Here is a 25,610-nt window from a genome sequence, read left to right as displayed (position 1 = left end):
GGTTTGAACTTGCAACCTTCCGGTTACAAGTCGAATGCTCTAACCACTAGGCTACCCTGCCGCCTAAGAAAATGGCTTTTCTTTCAAATGTTCCCTTTTGCTCCATTTAAGAACTTTTTTCACAAGGCCAAGCATATTGTGAATAGAAAGTGATGTGTTAGCTTGTCATTGATATAATAAAGCAGAAAGCTGCATTGACGTTGAGTAATGATCTATCTTCGCCCTCTGACCCTGTGTTCCCTCAGGTGGCATGGTGAAATATGAGGTGAATACAATATAAAGAGCCTGGAGACAGTGGACACTAAGTGGACTTAATCCTTCCTCAGATATAACCTCGGGGAGCTTTATGCTCTATTCTAATGCATTAATATCCTTATTTAAATTAGCAGTTTTCTGAAGGCTTTGCAATGACTGTATTGTTGAAACATGTTTTTCTGCAGCTTTCCAGAATCCAGAGTTTCAATACTGGCCAAAACATGATATATTATTGTTAAAGGTTTTCCTAGCATTGCTGTGTTGTGCTCAATGTCAACCATCTCAAAATAACCCATGACTGTGTTAATATCTATAATAACCACATGGTGTTGCTGCAGTCCCAACACCAAAACATGAAATGCTTGGAAACTGGTGCAACACAGTTTCTTAGTTATTTTTTATCGCTTGGTACCATTTTCACAAGTATGTGGTGAATTTTCAAAACTCTTAGGACAAAACTCCAAACGTATAACATTTGTAACGCAGCCAGTCTTATGTTCAAAAGCTTTCATTGTGCATTCATTTTTGGGGGGAGACATACCACACAACCATTGAGCCACAATATAATCCTACTGTGAAATACATTGGTTTAATCACCAAAACACAACATAATGACTAATTATTTTAACAACCATTATGTAGTATGCTACAGTACTGTAAATTACACTACGTTACACTGTTTTCATATTAGGCAATGTACTTGCACTGCCCATTTTAAAATTGACTGAACATCACATTTCCATTTCTATCCCAGGGGTGATCATTGAAGACATCTTTCACAATGTAATCAAATGAAATACAATGTTTAGCAGGTGCTAGTTTGCATCAAACCTGTTTTGATCATCCTCATTTTTCATGCACCTGGGGAAAAACCTTTTGGCATGGTGACTCCAAGCCTCACATAGGTCTGGGTGAAAATCATTGCATGCCTCATCCATGGCCTGAAGGAGAGTGGTACGCTTATGGGGATGGCAGTCATATATCTATATTGTATTTTACATTATTGTATGGTACTTATGTATTGGGGTCACATACCAAAATGTGGAGTGTTGTCACTTTGGATAAAAGTGTCTGTTACGTAAATGGAATATATTGTATTATGGTATTCGAGTACTGTATTGGCCAATGCAATTTTAGTAAAGTGGTGTGACCCCCCCCCAATTAAAAAAAACACCCCATCAGCTTAATTTTGGATACATGAAAACCTATATGATATTGAGTTGCACCCCCTTTTGCCTTCAGAACAGTTTCAATCCTTTGGGCATGGACTCTACAAGGTGTCAAGCGTTCCACAGGGATGCCGGCCCATGTTGACTCCAATCCTTCCCACAGTTGTCAAGTTGGCTGCGTGTCCTTTGTGTGATGGACCATTCTTGATACACACAGGAAACTGTTGAGCGTGAATCCTAGCAGCGTTGCAGTTTTTGACATACTCCAAACCAGTGCGCCTGGTACTTACTACCATACCCCGTTCGAAGGCACTAAGTATCCAGACCCATTGAATTTTCCACATTTTCTTAAGTTACAGCCTTATTCCAAAATGTATTCTTTTTTTCGTCCTCAGCAATCTACACACAAGACCCCATTATGACAAAGTGAAAACAGGTTTTTAGACATTTTTGCTAAATTATTTTAAAAATGTAAATACCTTAAGTATTTAGACCCTTTGCTATGAGACTTAAAATTGAGCTCGGGTGCATCCTGTTTCCATTGATCATCCTTGATGTTTCTACAACTTGATTGGAGTCCACCTGTGGTAAATTCAATTGATTGGACATGGTTTTGAAAGGCACACATCTGTCTATAAGGTTGACTGTGCATGTCAGAGCAAAAACCAAGCCATGGGGTAGATGGAATTGTCTGTAGAGCACCAAGAAAGGATTGTGTCGAGGCACTTATCTGGGGAAGGGTACCAAAACATTTCTGTAGCATTGAATGTCCCCAAGAACAGTGGCATCCATCATTCTTAATTGGAAGAAGTTTTGAACCACCAAGACTCTTCCTAGAGCTAGCTGCCCAGCCAAACTGAGCAATCGGGAGAGACGGTCAGGGAGGACAAGCATCTCTGCATCACTCCACCAATCAGGCCTTTATGGTAGAGTGGCCAGACTGAAACCACTCCTCAGTAAAAGGCACGTGACAAACCGCTTGGAGTTTTCCAAAAGGCACCTAGACTCAGATCATGAGAAACAAGATTCTCTACTCTGATTGAACTCTTTGGCCTGAATTCCAAGCGTCACATCTGGAGGAAACCTGGCACCATCCCTACGGGGAAGTTTTTCAGGGACTGGGCGACTAGTCAGGATCGAAGAAAAGTTGAATGGAGCAAAGTACAGAGCGATCCTTGATGACAACCTGCTCCAAAGAGCTCAGGACCTCAGACTGGGGTGAAGGTTCACCTTCCAACAGGACAATGACGCTAAGCACACAGCCAAGACAACACAGGAGTGGCTGCGGGACAAGTCTCTGAATGTCCTTGAGTGGCCCAGCCAGAGCCCGGACTTGAACCCGATAGAACAGCTCTGTAGAGACCTGAAAATAGCTGTGCTTCAATGCTCCCCATCAAACCTGACAGAGCTTGAGAGGATCTGCAGAGAAGAATGGGAGAAACTCCCTCAAATACAGGTGTGCCAAGCTTGTAGTGTCATACCCAAGCACGAACCACTGCTTTTAATCAGGGCAAGGTGACCGGGAAACATGACCGAATACAAACAGTGTAACTATTCCCTCCGCAAGGCAATCAAACAAGCTAAGCGTCAGTATAGAGACAAAGTAGAGTCGCAATTCAACGGCTCAGACACGAGAGGTATGTGGCAGGGTCTACAGTCAATCACGGATTACAAAAAGAAAACCAGCCCAGGATGTCTTTCTCCCAGGCAGACTAAATCACTTTTTTCCCGCTTTGAAGACAATACAGTGCCCCTGACACGGCCCGCTACCAAAACATGCGGACTCTCCTTCACTGCAGCTGAAGTGAGTAAAACATTTAAACGTGTCAACCCTCGCAAGGCTGCAGGCCCAGACGGCATCCCCAGCCACGCCCTCAGAGCATGCGCAGACCAGCTGGCTGGTGTGTTTGCGGACATATTCAATCAATCCTTATCCCAGTCTGCTGTTCCCACATGCTTCAAGAGGGCCACCATTGTTCATGTTCCCAAGAAAGCTAAGGTAACTGAGCTAAACAACTTTTGCAAAATTTTGCACGCCCAATTTTTCAGTTTTTGATTTGTTTAAAAAGTTTGAAATATCCAATAAATGTCTTTCCACTTCATGATTGTGTCCCACTTGTTGTTGATTCTTCACAAAAAAATACAGTTTTATATCTTTGTTTGAAGCCTGAAATGTGGCAAAAGGTTGCAAAGTTCAAGGGGGCCGAATACTTTCGCAAGGCACTGTACCTGCCCTCCAGGACACCTACACCACCCGATGTTACAGGAAGGCCATAAAGATCATCAAGGACAACAACCACCCGAGCCACTGCCTGTTCACCCCGCTATCATCCAGAAGGTGAGGTCAGTACATGTGCATCAAAGCTGGGACCGAGAGACTGAAAAACAGCTTCTATCTCAAGGCCATCAGACTGTTAAACAGCCACCACTAACATTGAGTGGCTGCTGCCAACACACTGACTCAACTCCAGCCACTTTAATAATGGGAATTGATGGAAATTGATGTAAAATATATCACTAGCCACTTTAAACAATCCTACTTAATGTAATGTTTACATACCCTACATTATTCATCTCATATGTATATACTGTACTCTATCATCTACTGCATCTTTATGTAATACATGTATTACTAGCCACTTTAAACTGTCACTTTGTTTACATACCCTACATTACTCATCTCATATGTATATACTGTACTCGATACCATCTACTGCATCTTGCCTATGCCGTTCTGTACCATCACTCATTCATATATCTTTATGTACATATTCTTATCCCTTTACACTTGTGTGTATAAGGTAGTAGTTTTGTAATTGTTAGGTTAGATTACTCGTTGGTTATTACTGCATTGTCAGAACTAGAAGCACAAGCATTTCTCTACACTCGCATTAACATCTGCTAACCATGTGTATGTGACAATTTTTTTTTTTTTGACTCAAGGCTGTAATCGCTGGCAAAGTTGCTTCAACAAATTACTGAATAAAGGGTCTGAATACTTATGTAAATGTGATATTTACGTTTATTTCTTTATAAATTTGCAAAACAAAATTAATCCTGTTTTTCCTTTGTCATTATGGGATATTGTGTGTAGATTGAGGGGGAAAAAGACAATTTCATAAATTTTAGAACAAGGCTGTAACCTACCAAAATGTGGGAAAAGTCAAGGGGTTCGAATACTTTCCGAAGGCACTGTAAGTGTTTTGTCTTGCCCATTCAACCTCTGAGTAGCGCACATATGCAATCCATGTCTCCATTGTCTCCAGGTTTAAAAATCTTTATTTAACCGGTCTCCTTCCCTTCATCTACACTGATTTTTGAAGTGGATGTAGGTGACATCAATAAGGGATCATAGCTTTTACCTGATCAGTCATATAAATAACACTGTCTTTTGAACAGTGCAACTGCTGTAACATCAGCTAATCTGTGTACGCAACCAATAAACTTTTATTTGATTTGTTACATACAGTACATCTGTTGTATATAGTATATCTTGTCTATCAGTTTTTTTTTAACTTACTGTGAAGTAAAGTCATAATCATAGAAGTACATTCAAGTACGTGTATATATTTTTCATGTTTCTATGTCAGACATTTTCATTATTTAGCTCTCAATCTGTAGAAATATGTACATGTAAAATCTGTAGGTTTACCAAAAGTTTAAGTGATCATAATAATATATAATAATATATGCCATTTAGCAGACGCTTTTATCCAAAGCGACTTACAGTCATGTGTGCATACATTCTACGTATGGGTGGTCCCGGGGATCGAACCCACTAACCTGGCGTTACAAGCGCCATGCTCTACCAACTGAGCTACAGAAGGACCAGAAGGATCATCAATTAAGGGCAGTCAGATTAAGTAATGGTGAAATGTCTTAACAAAAGAGAGAATCATATCAAAAGTAATATGAGCATTGCATTGTGAAAGGCAATTACTTCATATTAACATGTATTGCAATATCAAACATGTATTTCTAGATAACACTGATTAGGTTTGGTGAAAAAAAACGGATTTAGTGTAATGTCCTTAGTCAATTTATACTGTCCTTCGTTTCAAAACAATTGCCTTTTTGATCATCTGTTTTGAGCTTTGTACTAAGAGTTTTGACAATGTACCACATACTTGTGAAAATTGCACCAACGCCATAAAAAAACGGTATTATGAAATCGTTCCTATGCTAATGTAAGGAGTGCATCTTTATAGGTCAGCTGTCCCATATGAATATATTCATCTTAGACCAATTACTGACTTTATCTATGATGCACAAAGTCACAGCAAATTACACCAGAAGAGGGCCTAGTATTTTCTTCAACAGAAATGTCTAGAATGGTTATTCATTGTATTTATATTTTCTTATTTAATTATAGGGCTATTGTACGGAATAACTGCAATTGCAGCCATTACTCTTATAATTGGACTTAGTGGACCATCACAATTATCATTGTGTAACTATCTTTTTAAACAGGCTAACCATTTAAAGACGAATAAGACCGTATCTTTGCAAGCATCCACACGCGTAAAGTACTTTATCCCCGCTCAAGACGAGCATGACATAATTGCTTATTTATGGTACTTTATGAGGTAGGCTAATATTCAACGTTGGCTGGCGAAAAATAAACAGACCAAATATGTTTTGGTTTCTTCCCACGGAGTGATTTTTAGGGCGTTATTTGAACGGGAGTAACCCCGACTGTTTCACCGAAAATAACCCGGGCACTGCAGCATCAGCACCAGACAGATGCGCAGGTGCGGTCTTTAAAGAGACCGCGCGCGGATAAATTCACATCGGTGGGTGCATTCGATAGCCTACAACCTACGTTTGTATTGCTTACATCACTAAGATGAAATAAACAAACAATGGATTGGTGTATCGACTTTTCAATCTGATTTTTTTTGTAGCTATGGGCATAGGCTACGACGTGGTCGTCAATGCTTACAGGCTTTGTGCCAAATCATTGCAAATCGTTATGCCCAATAAGGAATAGTAAAAATAGTGCGATACATTTTTGTAATTGCACAAATATTCAAGTATTATTGTGCTGTGTAATATGTTAATCGCATTTCTAAACTACTGTTGGCACCCCATAATACAACTTTGTGTGGGGTTTATCAAAGCTTTTTGATTTCATTCAGGTGAAAACCCATAAGCCCGATCCATATGTGTCCTACACATCAAACACAATAATCACATCATCATGGCTCTTTAATGCATTCAGCCTGGGCTTCCTATGGACTATCTCCTCGCAAAACCTGCCAGTAAACGCCCTGAAACACAGACCGACGGGCGTGCCAGAGAGGCACTGACCGGCAAGATAACGGTACTGCGTGCTATTGAGCTACTGCAGCAAGCCAGAAGAGGACGTGGAGACTAGACGGAGGAAAGACAATATAATCAACACCGCGGCAAGGACGTTTGTGAAATAGGTATTCTGGATACGGGAATTAACTAAGTAAAACGCATCTGATTTAGCCTATAATCTGTCAGAAATCGAACGCACTCCTGACTGATTGACTAAAGATGTTGAATTATTAATCTCTGACAATCATCATACCACACTTGTTCCGGCCAGAAGGGGGATTTGATCATTTCGACAATAATTGCGGTAGATATTGTGTGCAGGACGTTATGTAGCCTAGCAAGCACCTAGTGATCTTTTTTTGGGTGGGAAAACATCGTTTCCTCATCATTCTCCATCGCGCCGTAACCGAACCGAACATTCATGGAGCCTGGCACACAGTGACGATCTTTGCCTGGCACGGGACTGACTCGTTGGGCACCATCTCTTGTTGCTGGGTCTGCTGTTTCATTGTAAAGGGATGAACTGAGCAGTGCTCTTCATAAATGGGAACGGAGTGCTCTATTGTTGGTCAAGTCAACACTCAAGAAAAAGTATGTTGGATTAATTAATGCATCATTTGTAAATGTTTCATAATGTGAAGAATTTAAAATGAGCTGTTTATATTTGTGTTTATTGTGTTTATGCTTGCATGTAGGCCTGTGTGTGTTCGTGGCATAGCAATCTATTTCAGATAATGCATGTATTAGTGATGTAATGCATGGAACAGCATGGGACAACCTCTCTTCTTTCACTCCATCCACCCTCCTGCCAAACACCTCAGGATTGTACAGTATGTTCATATTAGCCCATGTACAGCACAACCATATTTAGGTTTAGCCTTTTGTTCTTGTGGAGAGGTAGAGAGCTCAAAGAACACAGATTCAATAGATGGTTTAATGTTTACATCATCATGGGGAACATAGTAACAGGTGCCTCTGAAAGAGAGAACCTGTGCCACTTCTCTAGGCTAATACCAAGTAATTACTCATTAGGACAGACAAGCACTGGATTCCTTACTGCCAGCAATGTATCAGCTAAGGCTACAGACGAAAGACATTAACCATATGTCTTTAGATGTGACACCTTATTACCTCCCGATTCCATCACGTGGCCAGGCGGCAGGGCAATGCATGAGAGAGGTAAGAACAGGGCAGCCTTAATCTCACAGAGAGAGACCCCATTATGGTCTGCCAGGCTGCGTCCATAATGGCACCCTATTCCTTTTATAGTGCACTACTTGGGAAAGGGTGCCATTTGGGATAAACAGGTTCTGTTGGGATGAACCCGTTATGGTTCGTTGGGGTTCTGCAGAGCATAATGTGATAATAGGGTTCTGATTTTTAAAAAAGTTGTACACTATATAGGAAACATGGATACAAATTGTTTTGTAAAAATGCTGAGTCCATTGGTTTGTCAGGGATCTGTATAGGTCTTAAAGCAGTGTGCTAGTGGTCGGTCGGCTTCTAGGGCCTGAAGCAGTGTTCTAATGGTTGGTCGAGTTCTAGGGCTTAAAGCAGGGTTCTGTCGGTTGGGTTCTAGTGCTTAAAGCAGCGTGTTAATGGTCAGTCGGGTTCTAGGGCTTAAAGCAGTGTTCTACTGGTCGGTCGAGTTCTAGGGCTTAAAGCAGTGTTCTAATGGTCGGTGGAGTTCTAGGGCTTAAAGCAGTGTGCTAGTGGTCGGACGGGTTATAGTGCTTAAAGCAGTGTGCTAATTGAAGTTCACTAATGGAATGTCAATCAATAGAGGCCATGGTCAGTTCGTTTTCTCCTTTTCCTCAATCTAGGATGTAAGGTTTGAGCCATGCCAAACATAATTGATACTTTACAGTAGGCCTATAACAGCACCACACAATGCAGATTGGAGTTTTCTTTATTCCATCTGTTTTAAGGGCAACTCTACCTTCAGGGAAGAAACTGATGTGATACAGTGTTGATTCCTTGCAGTTTTGCTGTGAGATATGTTAGCTTTAATTAGACTTGGTCTATGTAGCTGATGCTACATCGTATCATTGTACACTGCTGCACTGCTGTGTATCATTTCAACTACAGTTGAAGTCGGATGTTTACATACACTTAGGTTGGAGTCATTAAAACTTTAAAACTCCACAAATTTCTTGTTAAACTATAGTTTTGGCAAGTCGGTTAGGACATCCACTTTGTGCATGACAGAAGTAATTTTTCCAACAATTGTTTACAGACAGATTATTTCATTTATAATTCACTGTATCACAATTCCAGTGGGTCAGAAGTTTACATACACTAAGTGGACTGTGCCTTTAAACAGCTTGGAAAATTCCAGAAAAAGATAGGCTTTAGAAGCTTATGATAGGCTAATTGACATAATGTGAGTCAATTTGGGGTTTACCTGTGGATGTATTTCAAGGTCTACCTTCAAACTCAGTGCCTCTTTGCGTGACATCATGGGAAAATCAAAAGAAATCAGCAAAGACCACAGAAAAAACATTGTAGACCTCCACAAGTCTGGATCATTCTTGGGAGCAATTTCCAAACACCTGAAGGTACACATTCATCTGTACAAACAATAGTACACAAGTATAAACACCATGGTGCGAAAAGTGCAAATCAATTCCAGAACAACAGCAAAGGACCTTGTGAAGATGCTGGAGGAAACAGGTACAAAAGTATCTACAGACTTCAACTCTATGTGGCAGCTTAGGCCTATGCGACTTTCTATTGACTTGATACAAAATAACACACTTCAAACTACCTCTAATATCTTGACAAGTATACGTCCATTGCTTGTAATTGTGCTTTCTCCCACTGCTACTTATTATAAAGCTCTTTGTGGATAAATCAAGCTGTCTGAAGCTAGGCAGTCATAAGGGGCTGAAGCCAGCCGCACCTACAGTATACTCTGATGACTCACTGACTGGGCCTTTACATATTGTAACAGGACTAGGTGTTGAGCAAAAAATTGCTGCATTTCTACCTCCTAACCCATTGAGACAGAAACCTGAACCTGCAGAAAGACGGTACTTTACAGGTAAAGCCCCATGTCTGCATTCGGAAAGTATTCTGCATTCGGAAAGACTCCTTGACTTTTTCCAACTTTTGTTATGTTACAGCCTTATTCTAAAATTAATAAAATATTTTTTACCCCTCATCAATCAATACACAATACCCCATAATGACAAAGCGAAAATTGATTTTTTTATTTTTTTTTGCAAATTTATTAAAAATAAAAAACCTTATTTACATAACTATTCAGACACTTTGCTATGAGACTCGAAATTGAGTTCAGGTGCATCCTGTTTCTTTTGATCATCTTTGACATGTTTCTACAACGTGATTGGAGTCCACCTGTGGTAAATTAAATTGATTGGGCATGATTTGGAAAGGCTGTCGATATAAGGTCCCACAGTTGACAGTGCACGTCAGAGCTAAAACCGAGCCATGAATTCAAAGGAATTGCCCATAGCTCTCCAACACATTATTGCATCGAGGCCCAGATCTGGGGAAGGGTACCAAAACATTTCTGCAGCATTGAACGTCCCCAAGAACACAGTGGCCTCCATCATTCTTAAATGGAAGAAGTTTGGAACCACCAATACTCTTCCTAGAGCTGACTGCCTGGCCAAACTGAGCAATCGTTGAAGAAGGGCCTAGGTCAGGGAGTTGACCAAGAACCCAATGGTCACTCTGACAGAACTCCAGAGCTCCTCTGTGGAGATGGGAGAAACTTCCCGAAGGACAACCATCTCTGCAGCACTCCACCAATCAGACCTTTATGGTAGAGTGACCAGATGGAAGCCACTCCTCAGTAAAAGGCACATGACAGCCGGCTTGGAGTTTGCCAAAAGGCACCGAAAGGACTGTCGGACCATGAGAAACAAGATTCTCTGGTTTGATGAAACCAAGATTGAACTCTTTCGCCTGAATGTGAAGCGTCACATCTGGAGGAAACCTGGCACCATCCCTACGGTGAAGCATGGTGGTGGCAGCATCATGTTGTGGGGATTTTTTTTGACGGCAGGGATTGGGAGACTAGTCAGGATCGAGTGAAAGATGAACGGAGCAAAGTACAGAGAGATACTTTATGAAAACCTTCACCAGAGAGCTCAGGACCTCAGACTGGGGTGAAGGTTCACCTTCCAACAGGGCAACGATCCTAAGCACACGGTCAAGGCAACGCAGGAGTGGCTTTGGGACAAGTCTCAATGTCCTTGAATGGCCAAGCACGAGCCTGGACTTGAACTTGAGCGAACATCTCTGGAGAGACTTGAAAATAGCTGTGCAGCGACGCTCCCCATCCAACCTGACATATTTTGAGAGGATCTGCAGAGAAGAACGGGAGAAACTCCCCAAATACAAGCTTGTAGCGTCATACCCAAGAAGACACAAGGCTGTAATCGCTGCCAAAGGGGCTTCAAAAAAGTACTAAGTAAAGGGTCTGAATACTTATGTAAATGTGATATTTCCACTTTTATTAGTAATACAGTTTAAACATTTCAAAAAGCCTGTTTTTGAGTCGTCATTATGGGGTATTGTGTGTAGATTGATGAGGGGGAAAAAACGATTTAATCCATTTTAGAATAAGCCTGTAACATAAATTGTGGAAACAGTCAAGGGGTCTGAGTACTTTCCGAATGCACTGTAGTGTACTGTATATTATGACTGCCTAGCTATGAGCTTCAGACAGCTTGAGTAGAACGTTCAGTCAGGAGTCAGTCTTCCAAAAAAACATTAACAAAAATATTGTGACAATGTGCAACCCATATATAGTGTTGGTGTTGCTCTGCCTGCCTGCCTTTCATGCTGTAGTAGGGAAACCAAGTCCCCCCTAGAATAATTAATTGGAGCTAGAATCAATAGAGCAGGTTTGATATGCGAGTTGCAAAACAAGGGAAGCAGAACAAAACAGACAGGTGTCGTGTTCCAACCAACCTTCGATAGGAAGGACTCAGATTTTGTACCCCAGAAAAGTTTTATTTTTGTGGTGTGGTAAGCGTAGGTGTACAGGTAGTATAAAGTGTGTGTGTGAAAGCTAATGTGAAATATTGGTGTATTTCCTCTTAATTGGCTTGTGTGGTGCTACGTGTCTCCTCCACGTTGCCCAGGCCAGAGTGAGTGGGGAGTCAGGATTTGAGCAGTGGGGGAGGGGGGATACTCCATGTAGGCCAGGAGGTTTCTCGTGAATTAGCCATTTCAGCACTATAAGGCTCTGCTAGTCTGTAACCAAATCCTCCACTCCTCGTACCGTCCGGGAATAAGATCCCCCCATATCCAGCCTGTCTATGCTGTAGACCTAATAAAACCTCTTACAACGTTATACAACTAGACCAAATCTGTGTCCCAAATGGACCCCTATTCCCTATAGGCCTCTGGTAAAAGTAGTGCACTATATAGGGAATAGGGTGTGATTTGGGACGTCTATAGCCCTAATCACATTAACACCGCCAAAACCGTCGGACCTCTAAGAGCTTGTCTAGCATGTCTGCAATCACTACAACACTGTTTCCACTGTCTCATCATCGCTGTTCACAGCTTTATATAGAGCAACACCATCCCTACATTACAAACTGATTGTCCAGGTCATGTCCTTATGGAGTAGGCCTGGCAGAGTTTGTTTTTGACAGTCAATCAATGTCAGTTTGTCACGTCATCATTCACTCAATTGCTTGATAATCTATCCCTTTCATTACATTTCAATACTCAAACCTCCAAGCCCATGGCAGAGAATTGGGTTTATTTATATCCCATGGTATGATAACATAACATGGATCTATTCTGCCCCATTTGCTTTGGGATTTAACAGAATATCCAGCAAACCAAAATTGTTTCTGTGAAAGTTCACAGAACATTTGGTAGGTCGCAGCAAATGTTCTCATAACACATATACTGTCCTGTCATGCTTATGACTATAGACTATTAGTATAGAACATTTGTCTGGTGTTGCAAGAACTTTCCTAGAACCCATTTAATCTGTTCTTTAAAGGTTACCAGAATGTTTCATTAGGTTGTTGGAACAGTCTGGTGAGAACATTGTGGGGACATCCTTGAAGGCATGTTCCCAAAATACAAATACTGTCCAGTTGTGTGGATGATTCTACATTGTTTCTTCTATAGTGTAAAAAATAGTCACCTGATGTTGCAAGAACATTCCTGGAACACATTTCTTCTGTCTTTTGTGTTTTTGGAACATATATTTTGGGATCTCCATTCTGGGAATGTTCTTGCAACAAGAGATGAATGTTTTATACAAACGTTGTATAATCATCAGCATGACTGGATAGTTTTTGGTTTAAGAGAACATTTTCCGCAACCTCACAAATGTTCTGGGAACTTTCACAGAACCAATTTTGGTTTGCTGAGGAAACATGACTGTTACTATATTTTCTGGAAACCTAATAGCTTTTGGGGAATGTTCTGTGGTGGTTGTTACAGATGTTGTGCACAACATTTTAGTGAATGTTAGGAGAATATTCCAAGAATATTTCCTAATGTTAGATAAAACTCTAACTAGAACTTAATGGGAATTTTAGGCAATGTTCTGGGAATGTTCCCAGTTTGCTGGGTAACCTACTTGTAGAATCTCATCTCATATACACACTCATCACAATAATAACATGTGTAATAATTACATGATATCTGTAGTATTAAAGTAACTGACAGTTCCACCCCCTTTTTTCCAGTCTGTTAGTATGGCTGAGAGGACGTTAGAGACGTCTGTCTCTGTCAGCATCCCCATGGAGGAGACCAAACTCCCTGGGGGTGTGGGTGTGCCCACGGAGGCCCCGCTGCTCACCCACCTAAAGAAAGTGGAGAACCACATTACGGAGGCCCAGCGATTCTCCCACCTGCCTCGGCGCTCTGCTGTGGACATAGAGTTCACTGAGCTGTCGTACACCATCAGAGAGGGCCCCTGCTGGAGGAGGAGAGGTACTGCAGCCCACACACCACCCAGACATTATGCACCACCCCTACACCACACATACTAAAGATAGATAGGTAGCTGAGCTATACATCCACCCATACACCACCCCTACAAAAACAATACAACAGGGTCATATTTGTTAGGGCGCACTGTAGCAAAATGTCTTCCAGACTCTTATTGGACAAATTCAGATAGTCCCTCCCTGTTTCAGTTAGTTTTCTTTCATTTGATCCCTAATGAACATGACCCTGATAACATCACAGAGCATGATGGCCAAGTAATGAGAATATTTATTTGGTGATGGCTGTATATATCATATAGATTAATTTATGTATCTACAGTTGAAGTCTAAAGTCTAAAAGTCTAAAGATTGCATACACTTTAGCTTAATACATTTAAACTCAGTTTTTCACAATTCCTGACATTTAATCCTAGTGAAAAATCTATTTTATGTCAGTTAGGATCACCACTTTATTTTAAGAATGTCAGAATAATAGTAGAGAGATTTTTTTATTTCAGCTTTCATCACATTCCCAGTGGGTCAAAAGTTTACATACACTCAATTAGCATTTGGTAGCATTATCTTTAAATTGTTTAATGTGGGTCAAACGTTTTGGTGTAGCCTTCCACAAGCTTCCCACAATAAGTTGGGTGAATTTTGGCTCATTCTTCCTGACAGAGCTGGTGTAATTGAGTCAGGTTTGTAGACCTCCTTGCTCACACACGCCTTTTCAGTTCTGCCCACAAATGTTCTTTGGGATTGAGGTCAGGTCTTTGTGATGGCCACTCCAATACCTTGACTTTGTTGTCCTTAAGCCATTTTGCCACAACTTTGGAAGTATGCTTGGGGTCATTGTCCATCTGGAAGACCCATTTGCGACCAAGCTTTAACTTCCTGACTCTTGAGATGTTGCTTCAATTTTCCTGCCTCATGATACCATCTATTTTGTGAAGTGCACCAGCCCCTCCTGCAGCAATGCACCCCCACAACATGATGCTGCCACCCCCATGCTTCACGGTTGGGATGGTGTTCTTCGGCTTGCAAGCCTACCCATTTTCCCCCCAAACATAACGATGGTCATTATGGCCAAACAGGTCTATTTTTGTTTCATCTGACCAGAGGACATTTCTCCAAAAAGTACGATCTTTGTCCCCATGTGCAGTTGCAAACCTTAGTCTGGCTTTTTTATGACAGTTTTGGAGCAGTGGCTTCTTCCTTGCTGAGCGGCCTTTCAGGTTATGTCGATATAGGACTCGTTTTTACTGTGGATATGGATAACTTTGTACCTGTTTCCTCCAGCATCTTCACAAGGTCCTTAGCTGTTGTTCTGGGATTGATTTGCACTTTTCACAACAAAGTATGTTCATCTCTAGGGACAGAACGTGTCTCCTTCCTGAGCGGTATGACGGCTGCGTGGTCCCATGGTGTTTATACTTGCGTACTGTTTGTACAGATGAACGTGGTACCTTCAGGCGTTTGGAAATTACTCCCAAGGATGAACTTGTAGAGGTCAACAATTTTTTTCGAGTTCTTTGCTGATTTCTTTTGATTTCCCCATGATGTCAAGCAAAGAGTCACTGAGTTTGAAGGTAGGCCTTGAAATGCATCCACAGGTACACCTTCAATTGACTGAAATTATGTCAATTAGAATATCAGAAGCTTTTAAAGACATGACATAATTTTCTGGAATTTTCCAAGCTGTTTAAAGGCACATTCAACTTAGTGTATGTAAACTTCTGACCCCCTGGAATTGTGGTACAGTGAATTATAAGACCTTACCATACCTATCTTGGTAGATTTTCTTACTCCTTGAACTCTTCTTATTCTCTCTGTGTGTCTGGAGTATCCAGCTTGAAGGACCAATTGCCAGGCTGTATATTTGTGCTGTGTTCAGCAAAGTTTAGACACAATAAATAATTTACACTAGCAGCCTGCCCTCCAACCCATCTCACGATGTACGATACACCCAGGTTATGGGCTACACCAGGCAGACAGACAGGCCCAATATACGATTGATCTGCTCATTAAATATTAATGGCATTTAAACCCACCAGCCTGATTAATGAGCAACTTCGGAGCCTTGGAGTCTCCAGAATGACACAAAATGGTTCTGGTTGGCCATACCTCTCTGTCACGACAACGTCCTCCTTAGACCACACCCCTACACCATGTCTTTGTGTCCTCTACAGGTTCTTCATTTATGGGCTACATGGCGCATAATAATACAGTATGTCTGATTCTGTCATACATCCTATCTTTCTACTGTTCTTTATCTCATGTTCTATTGATGTCCATTATGGGTGTTGGGTAGATGTGTATTCCACTGTGTTTGTAGAGGGGCTCTGTGCATTCCACTCGTAGATAGCACAACCACAATCATTGAACATGAAGCATGGTGTTGCAGTAAGTCAGATCCACATTCCATCACTGCTGTTGTTGGTCTTATGTTATTGATGTCCATTAGGGACATTGTGGTGGAAGTGGTCCAGTACCTTCATGTCTAGTAGTAATGATAGTAGAGACAAAAGGGGCAGACAGTAATGGAAATACATGGTCAGACTGGGAGACAGTATGTGTATGCGTGTGTGTGCGTATGTATGTATAGAGCCTGCATGTGCACATTCGAATGAGCATGTGTGCGTATGCGCCTGTGTCTGGGTCCAAATGGGAAATGGGGTAGAGAGAGAGATTCCTGACTGAAGGCTGGTCTGATCGATAACTAACCCCTTTGTTCATGCATTGAATTGAAATGTTGTTACATCAGCATTCTCTATTCAATCAGTGTTTTTTACCCACTGTTTTGTTGTTCAACTCTGCATGTAGCTAACCTCTCCTAGCCTTTCCCTGTTATCCATATACACATGTAAAGGTATGTCTGTGGTCTGTGCCCTTATTTATATGTGTAGCTACATGTATTGTAGCCTGTCCCAGTATTGTATGAAGAAGTGGTGTCTGTCTCCCATAGAGGCTGTTATTCAGTTCATTGAGAGACTATTTACCCCTTCAGTAACATAGATATGCATAGATATAGATATGCATAGGTGGATGCCTAAGATAAGATCATGACTGTGTTGTCCCTGTGGGGAAATACAGGAGGGTGTGCATACATAATCAAAACACAATCAAGCATAGACAAGGATATATACAGGCAATACATACAGGTTGAAAATGTGCAGTTCACGAGCGATCAATGATTAATCTGTAAATGTTTTACACTATACACATCAGTACATGCCACAAAAGCAACTGAAGGCCAGCCAACTGGTTCTACTAGTGGTTTTTAATATAGGATTGTACAGTATTGTATGGAGAAGCTGAGTCTCTCATATAAAAGCTGAATACTGTACGTTATTCAGTTCACACAGAGACTATTTTGAGTCTGACTGACTGAAACCTTCCTGGCATTAGCCCTATTTAACCCTTCACTGCCTCGTATCTCTCTCACAGACTCACTGCATCCCTAGAAGGCTCTAATAACAGATGACTTCTGAGATTCAGCTGAGAGAGAACTCGGAACATGAAGGTTGAAAAGGAGCCGTAATATCTGATGTTTTTTGTAGTTCACATGAAGAGGAACAGGATGCATAAGGAGAGTCAATCAGTGAGTGCAACATTGCTTTGATTGGTCGGCTCTCGCATGGAGTAAAGACCCAGAGATGTGAGGGTCAGGTGGGGCATGGCAGCCACCCCTTCTCATTCATTTTCATAGTCGCCATCCCTGTGATGCCCATTTATGCCTGGGAGGATGGATGAGGATAAATAAGATTACGGATGACGTAACGTCAGTTCAGGCACAGTGTGTGTGTGTGAGAGTCATTTCAAGCTGAGGAGAGGGGGTGGATGGCGTTCTGAACAGGAGAGCCTAGAATGGGTCCTGTCCCCCCCCCCAGGTGTCTGGAGCTCTTCCTTCTGTCATTTCCTGCTATCTGGTCCACACACGCATACACACACCTGGTCATTTCTACACTCCTCACATCCCACAACGGCTCTGCTTCATTCACAAGGCGTGTGGAATTTCAGCTTGTAGGTAACTACTGGCACTAAATCATCTAGACATATTGAGTACGGTTACATGCACACAATAATACTATTATTAGTCAGATTAATATAATAGTTTTGTTTCAAACAGTTAAATGCTTTGCAACGAGAACGACTTCCCTAATAATCCTGTTTACAGTATATGGACACCTCTGAAATCAGGCTTGCTTGGACTGAAGACTGTGATGCACTATGATCTCCTGTGCTGTACCACAGAGAGACTGAAAGTTCCAGACTACCCTGAGCCCATAGCCACATGAGAGCAGTGTAAGGGAGGCAGAAGAAGGGTGTGTGGGTGCGTATGTGCCCACGCATGTGTCTGTGTTTGTGCATGTGTCTGTGTCTCTGTGTCTTGCTGCGTGAATGGGCAAGAGTCTTACCGTATGTGACATAAACAATATGGAGGAAAGTTCTCACCTCTTTCTATGACACAGCAGACAATGTCAGGGTGAATAACCACATCAGTATGCGACATCAGCAACACAGAGTTAGACACTCCACCCGCAGCAGTAGGCTAGATCATTAGTATGCGCTACACGCAGAGGAAGAGCTATTTTTCTGACAGGGGGCTGCTCCCCTGTCTGTCTGTGGTGTATCCAATGGATGTAATACACTGCAGGGGAGGGGGAGGAGGGGTGAGGATGGGTATGGCAGCCATTAGACATCAGGAGGAATGAAGGGGGGATGAAGAAGTGTGTGTGTGTGTGTATGTATGTATGTGGTGAAGGTGACCTGTAATATTGCCAGAGGGTTTCAGTCACAGTCAGACTCTAAATAATCTCTGTGAACTGAATAACCTATTCAGCTTCTAAATGAGAGACACAGCTTCTCCATACAATACTGGGATACAATACTATACAATACTATACAATACTGTATTAAAAGACAGCAGGCTGGTATTCAGTTGATATTGTAGTTGACAGAGTGTACTGATGTTTACTGTATAGTGTACAGATTAATTGTTGATTATGAACTGCCCTTTTTCTACCTGTATGTATTGGCTGTATACAGTGCACTTGGAAAGTATTCAGACCCCTTCACTTTTTCCACATATTGTTTTGTTACAGCCTTATTCTAAAATGGATTAATGTAACGTTGATGCAGGGAGTCAGGAAGCAGGTGCAGTTAGTGAGTTTAATATTAACGAACATAGAACGATAGAAAACAAGAGAAACATCTGACAGGAAACAACCAATAGTGCCTGATAACTGATAACAAAAGAGTGCTCTATAAAGGGTAAGTAATGAGGGAGTAATGAAGTCCAGGTGTGACTGGTGATGAGACGCAGGTGTGCGTAAAGATGGATGGCCAGGACCGGTGGTTAGTAGACCGGCGACGTCGAGAGGGAGAGCAGGAGTAGATGGCGAAGGTGGAATTCTCGGATGATGTTGGGATCTAGAATGTCGTCCACCGGAACTCAGCACCCCTCCCACGACATTGGGAGTCCAGGAGTGATCTGACAGCAGAGGCAGGGCTCCCCTTGATGTCCAAGGGAAGCGGAGGGGTGTCGTGGGGGACGGCATCAGCCAGGACACCAGGAACCACTGGCTTAAGGAGGGAAACATGAAAAGATCCGGTAGTTAGTGGGGAGTTGTAATCTGTAAATTACCTCGTTGACCCTCCGGAGGACCTTGAAAGGCCCCGGGGACTCTGCCCCGCTTCTTACAGGACACGCGGAGCGGGAGGTTCCTGGACAACAACCACCTGAGCTACTGCCTGTTCACACCGCTATCATCCAGAAGGCAAGATCAGTACAGGTGCATCAAAGCTGGGACTGAGAGAAAGAGAAACAGCTTCTATCTCAAGGCCATCAAACTGCTAAACAGCAATCATTAACTCAGAGAGGCTGCTGCCCACATGGAGACCCAATCACTGGGCTCTTTAATAAATGGATCATTAGTCACTTTAAACAATGCCACTCTAAATAATGCCACTTTAATAATGTCTACATATCTTACATTACTCATATCACATGTGCAGTGGGGCAAATAAGTATTTAGTCAGCCACCAATTGTGCAAGTTCTCCCACTTAAAAAGATGAGAGAGGCCTGTAATTTTCATCATTGGTACAGTTCAACTATGACAGACAAAATGAGAAACAAAATCCAGAAGATCACATTGTAGAATTTGTTATGAATTTATTTGCAAATTATGGTGGAAAATAAGTATTTGGTCACCTACAAACAAGCAAGATTTCTGGCTCTCACAGACCTGTAACTTCTTATTTAAGAGGCTCCCCTGTCCTCCACTCGTTACCTGTATTAATGGCACCTGTTTGAACTTGTTATCAGTATAAAAGACACCTGTCCACAACCTCAAACAGTCACACTCCAAACTCCACTATGGCCAAGACCAAAGAGCTGTCAAAGGATACCAGAAACAAAATTGTAGACCTGCACCAGGCTGGGAAGAGTGAATATGCTATAGGTAAGCAGCTTGGTTTGAAGAAATCAATTGTGGGAGCTATTATTAGGAAATGGAAGACATACAAGACCACTGATAATCAGAAAATCAAGACCGCTGATAATCTCCCTCGATCTGGGGCTCCAAGCAAGATCTCACCCCGTGGGGTCAAAATGATCACAAGAACGGTGAGCAAAAATCCCAGAACCACATGGGGGGACCTAGTGAATGACCTGCAGAGAGCTGGGACTAAAGTCACAAAGCTTACCATCAGTAACACACTACGCCGCCAGGGACTCAAATCCTGCAGTGCCAGATGTGTCCCCCTGCTTAAGCCAGTACATATCCAGGCCAGTCTGAAGTTTGCTAGAGAGCATTTGGATGATCCAGAAGAAGATTGGGAGAATGTCATATAGCTTTGGGGCTGTTATTCTGCAAAGGGACCAGGATGACTGATCCGTGTAAAGGAAAGAATGAATGGGGCCATGTATCGTGAGATTTTGAGTGAAAACCTCCTTCCATCAGCAAGGGCATTGAAGATGAAACATGGCTGGGTCTTTCAGCATGACAGCATGACAGCATGACAGTGAACCCTTGATGGCGTAGCAGTAAGACGTCTTGTCGTGTCGTGTCCCTTGTATATATCGTTTTTTCCATTTTTACATATTTTTCTTCGCATATCTTTTAAAACATTTTGCTAAACCTCAACTTCTAAATACTCTCCTGCAACCTGCCTCACCCAATGTAGCTATTTTTCCTAAAGTATTTATATTTACTTCGGATCCGGAACCCCTCAACTGAAGCTAGCCAGCTAACTACCAGCTATCAGTCAGCAAAACATTGCTAGCAGTCTTCAGCTAACCGGTCATCAGCTAACCTTTAGCTCGGAAAGCTCTCGCCAGTTCAAACAACACGACTCTAACCAGAGCATAACGGAACATTTTCAGCTGGATCTTCACAACTAGCTATCTAGCTAACCGCAACCCCGGATGATTACTCCTGGCTAGCGTTTCCACCCATTTAGCTTGAAGCTAGCCCGGCCAGAGCTCCTGTGCTACCACCGTAGCATACTCCTGGGCTACAATATCCGGACCCAAGACCGGTCTATCGATGTCACCGCATGAAGAGGAATAAACAGACTCACCCCATCGCGACGTCCCCCAAAGGCTAACTCTCTAGCCCTTGCTATCTCCTTGCCTGCTAATTCGGCCTGCTAACTGCTAGCTTGTTTAGCCCCGGTCCGCTAACTGCTACCTTGTTTAGCCCCGGCCTACTAACTGTTAGCTTGTTAGCACAGGCCTGCTAACCGTCTGAATCGCCGCGTCCCAAACACTCACTCATATTTACTTTCTATCTCTTTTCGATTTTTAATTTGTTTATACCTTCCGGTAACCTGCCTCACCCAATGGGATACGGAATCGCTATTATTTTTAATTTTTAGAACACACGCAAGAACCTCCAGAAGCTAACTAGCTACAAGCTATTTAGTCATTGTTCGTTTTTTTTAACCTGGATAACACTCGCCAGTCCAGCTTCCCTGCCCCATCCACCGCTGCCCCCTGGACACTGATCACTTGGCTACATAGCTGATGCATGCTGGACTGTCCATTAATCACTTTATACCATTCTGCTTGTTTATGTTTTATCTGTCGGCCCCAGCCGCACTCAGGCTCTGTGTGTAGTTAATCCGACCCTCCCTGCCTAGTCAACGCCATTTTACCTGCTGTTGTTGTGCTAGCTGATTAGCTGTTGTTGTCTCACCTACTGTTTTAGCTAGCTCTCCCAATTCAACACCTGTGATTACTGTATGCCTCGCTGTATGTCTCTCTCAAATGTCAATATGCCTTGTATACTGTTGTTCAGGTTAGTTATCATTGTTTTAGTTTACAACGGAGCCCCTAGTTCCACTCTTCATACCCCTGATACCTCCTTTGTCCCAACTCCCACACATGCGGTGACCTCACCCATTACAACCAGCATGTCCAGAGATACAACCTCTCTCATCATCACCCAGTGCCTGGGCTTACCTCCCCTGTACCCGCACCCCACCATACCCCTGTCTGCGCATTATGCCCTGAATATATTCTACCATGCCCTGAAACCTGGTCCTCTTATTCTCTGTCCCCAACTCTCTAGGCGACCAGTTTTGATAGCCTTTAGCCGCACCCTCATACTACTCCTCCTCTGTTCCGCGGGTGATGTGGAGGTAAACCCAGGCCCTGCATGTCCCCAGGCACCCTCATTTGTTGACTTCTGTGATCGAAAAAGCCTTGGTTTCATGCATGTCAACATCAGAAGCCTCCTCCCTAAGTTTGTTTTACTCACTGCTTTAGCACACTCTGCTAACCCTGATGAGATTTCCATACCCAACTATAACATCTTCCGTCAAGATAGAACTGCCAAAGGGGGAGGAGTTGCAGTCTACTGCAGAGATAGCCTGCAAAGTAATGTCATACTTTCCAGGTCCATACCCAAACAGTTCGAACTACTAATTTTGAAAATGACTCTCTCCAGAAATAAGTCTCTCACTGTTGCCGCCTGCTACCGACCCCCCTCAGCTCCCAGCTGTGCCCTGGACACCATTTGTGAATTGATCGCCCCCCATCTAGCTTCAGAGTTTGTTCTGTTAGGTGACCTAAACTGGGATATGCTTAACACCCCGGCAGTCCTACAATCTAAGCTAGATGCCCTCAATCTCACACAAATCATCAAGGAACCCACCAGGTACAACCCTAAATCTGTAAACAAGGGCACCCTCATAGACGTCATCCTGACCAACTGGCCCTCCAAATACACCTCCGCTGTCTTCAACCAGGATCTCAGTGACCTCATCCCGTCAGTTGAAGATGCCTGGTCATTCTTTAAAAGTAACTTCCTCACCATTTTAGATAAGCATGCTCCGTTCAAAAAATGCAGAACAGATATAGCCCTTGGTTCACTCCAGACCTGACTGCCCTCGACCAGCACAAAAACATCCTGTGGCGGACTGCAATAGCATCGAATAGTCCCCGCGATATGCAACTGTTCAGGGAAGTCAGGAACCAATACACGCAGTCAGTCAGGAAAGCTAAGGCCAGCTTCTTCAGGCAGAAGTTTGCATCCTGTAGCTCCAACTCCAAAAAGTTCTGGGACACTGTGAAGTCCATGGAGAACAAGAGCACCTCCTCCCAGCTGCCCACTGCACTGAGGCTAGGTAACACGGTCACCACTGATAAATCCATGATTATTGAAAACTTCAACAAGCATTTCTCAACGGCTGGCCATGCCTTCCACCTGGCTACTCCAACCTCGGCCAACAGCTCCGCCCCCCCCGCAGCTACTCGCCCAAGCCTCTCCAGGTTCTCCTTTACCCAAATCCAGATAGCTGATGTTCTGATAGAGCTGCAAAACCTGGACCCGTACAAATCAGCTGGGCTTGACAATCTGGACCCTCTATTTCTGAAACTATCCGCCGCCATTGCCGCAACCCATATTACCAGCCTGTTCAACCTCTCTTTCATATCGTCTGAGATCCCCAAGGATTGGAAAGCTGCCGCAGTCATACCCCTCTTCAAAGGGGGAGACACCCTGGACCCAAACTGTTACAGACCTATATCCATCCTGCCCTGCCTATCTAAGGTCTTCGAAAGCCAAGTCAACAAACAGGTCACTGACCATCTCGAATCCCACCCCACCTTCTCCGCTGTGCAATCTGGTTTCTGAGCCGGTCACGGGTGCACCTCAGCCACGCTCAAGGTACTAAACGATATCATAACCGCCATCGATAAAAGACAGTACTGTGCAGCCGTCTTCATCGACCTTGCCAAGGCTATCGACTCTGTCAATCACCATATTCTTATTGGCAGACTCAGTAGCCTCGGTTTTTCGGATGACTGCCTTGCCTGGTTCACCAATTACTTTGCAGACAGAGTTCAGTGTGTCAAATCGTAGGGCATGCTGTCCGGTCCTCTGGCAGTCTCCATGGGGGTGCCACAGGGTTCAATTCTCAGGCCGACTCTTTTCTCTGTATATATCAATGATGTTGCTCTTGCTGCGGGCGATTCCCTGATCCACCTCTACGCAGACGACACCATTCTATATACTTCCGGCCCGTCCTTGGACACTGTGCTATCTAACCTCCAAACGAGCTTCAATGCCATACAACACTCCTCCCATGGCCTCCAACTGCTCTTAAACGCTAGTAAAACCAAATGCATGCTTTTCAACCGTTTGTTGCCTGCACCCGCATGCCTGACCAGCATCACCACCCTGGATGGTTCCGACCTTGAATATGTGGACATCTATAAGTACCTAGGTGTCTGGCTAGACTGTAAACTTTCCTTCCAGACTCATATCAAACATCTCCAATCGAAAATCAAGAGTCGGCTTTCTATTCCGCAACAAAGCCTCTTTCACTCACGCCGCCAAACTTACCCTAGTAAAACTGACTATCCTACCGATCCCCGACTTCGGCGATGTCATCTACAAAATTGCTTCCAACACTCTACTCAGCAAACTGGATGCAGTTTATCACAGTGCCATCCGTTCTGTCACTAAAGCACCTTATACCACCCACCACTGCGACTTGTATGCTCTAGTCGGCTGGCCGTTGCTACATATTCGTCGCCAGACCCACTGGCTCCATGTCATCTACAAGTCCATGCTAGGTAAAGCTCCGCCTTATCTCAGTTCAATGGTCACGATCGCAACACCCATCCGTAGCACGCGCTCCAGCAGGTGTATCTCACTGATCATCCCTAAAGCCAACACCTCATTTGGCCGCCTCTCGTTCCAGTTCTCTGCTGCCTGTGACTGGAACGAATTGCAAAAATCACTGAAGTTGGAGACTTTTATCTCCCTCACCAACTTCAAATATCTGCTATTTGAGCAGCTTACCGATCGCTGCAGCTGTACATAGTCTATTGGTAAATAGCCCACCCATTTTCACCTACCTCATCCCCATACTGTTTTTATTTATTTACTTTTCTGCTCTTTTGCACACCAATATCTCTACCTGTACATGACCATCTGATCATTTATCACTCCAGTGTTAATCTGCAAAATTGTAATTATTCACCTACCTCCTCATGCCTTTTGCACACAATGTATATAGACTCCCCTTTTTTTATCTTTTTTTTCCTACTGTGTTATTGACTTGTTAATTGTTTACTCCATTTGTAACTGTGTTGTCTGTTCACACTGCTATGCTTTATCTTGGCCAGGTCGCAGTTGCAAATGCGAACTTGTTCTCAACTAGCCTACCTGGTTAAATAAAGGTGAAATAAAAAAATGACAATGATCCCAAACACACCACCCGGGTAACGAAGGAGTGGCCTCGTAAGAAGCATTTCAAGGTCCTGGAGTGGCCTAGCCAGTCTCCAGATCTCAACCCCATAGAAAATCTTTCGAGGGAGTTGAAAGTCCGTGTTGCCCAGCAACAGAGATCTGCATGGAGGAATGGGCTAAAATACCAGCAACAGTGTGTGAAAGCCTTGTGAAGACTTACAGAAAACCTTTGACCTCTGTT

At 43.1% G+C, this 25,610-nt stretch overlaps 1 protein-coding gene across 2 annotated transcripts in view; it reads left to right on the top strand.

Moving 5' to 3' along the window:
- Nucleotides 1-6,706: 6,706 nt before the first annotated feature.
- Nucleotides 6,707-25,610, top strand: part of abcg4a (ATP-binding cassette, sub-family G (WHITE), member 4a) — a 51,992-nt gene continuing 33,088 nt past the window's right edge. Inside the window, exons 1-2 of one of the 2 annotated variants that reach the window (XM_046314071.1) lie at nucleotides 6,707-7,319; nucleotides 13,421-13,667. In XM_046314071.1, coding sequence (XP_046170027.1) covers nucleotides 7,272-7,319; nucleotides 13,421-13,667 — 295 coding nt within the window. In that variant the 5' untranslated portion in view covers nucleotides 6,707-7,271. The remainder of the gene's footprint in view (nucleotides 7,320-13,420; nucleotides 13,668-25,610) is intronic. The other variant, XM_046314080.1, reaches the window with a different exon arrangement.

The sequence above is a fragment of the Oncorhynchus gorbuscha genome, linkage group LG02 (assembly GCF_021184085.1).
Source record: "Oncorhynchus gorbuscha isolate QuinsamMale2020 ecotype Even-year linkage group LG02, OgorEven_v1.0, whole genome shotgun sequence".
NCBI lineage: Eukaryota > Metazoa > Chordata > Actinopteri > Salmoniformes > Salmonidae > Oncorhynchus > Oncorhynchus gorbuscha.
Note: the sequence above shows the minus strand (reverse complement) of the source record. Positions and strands in the feature narration are given on the sequence as shown.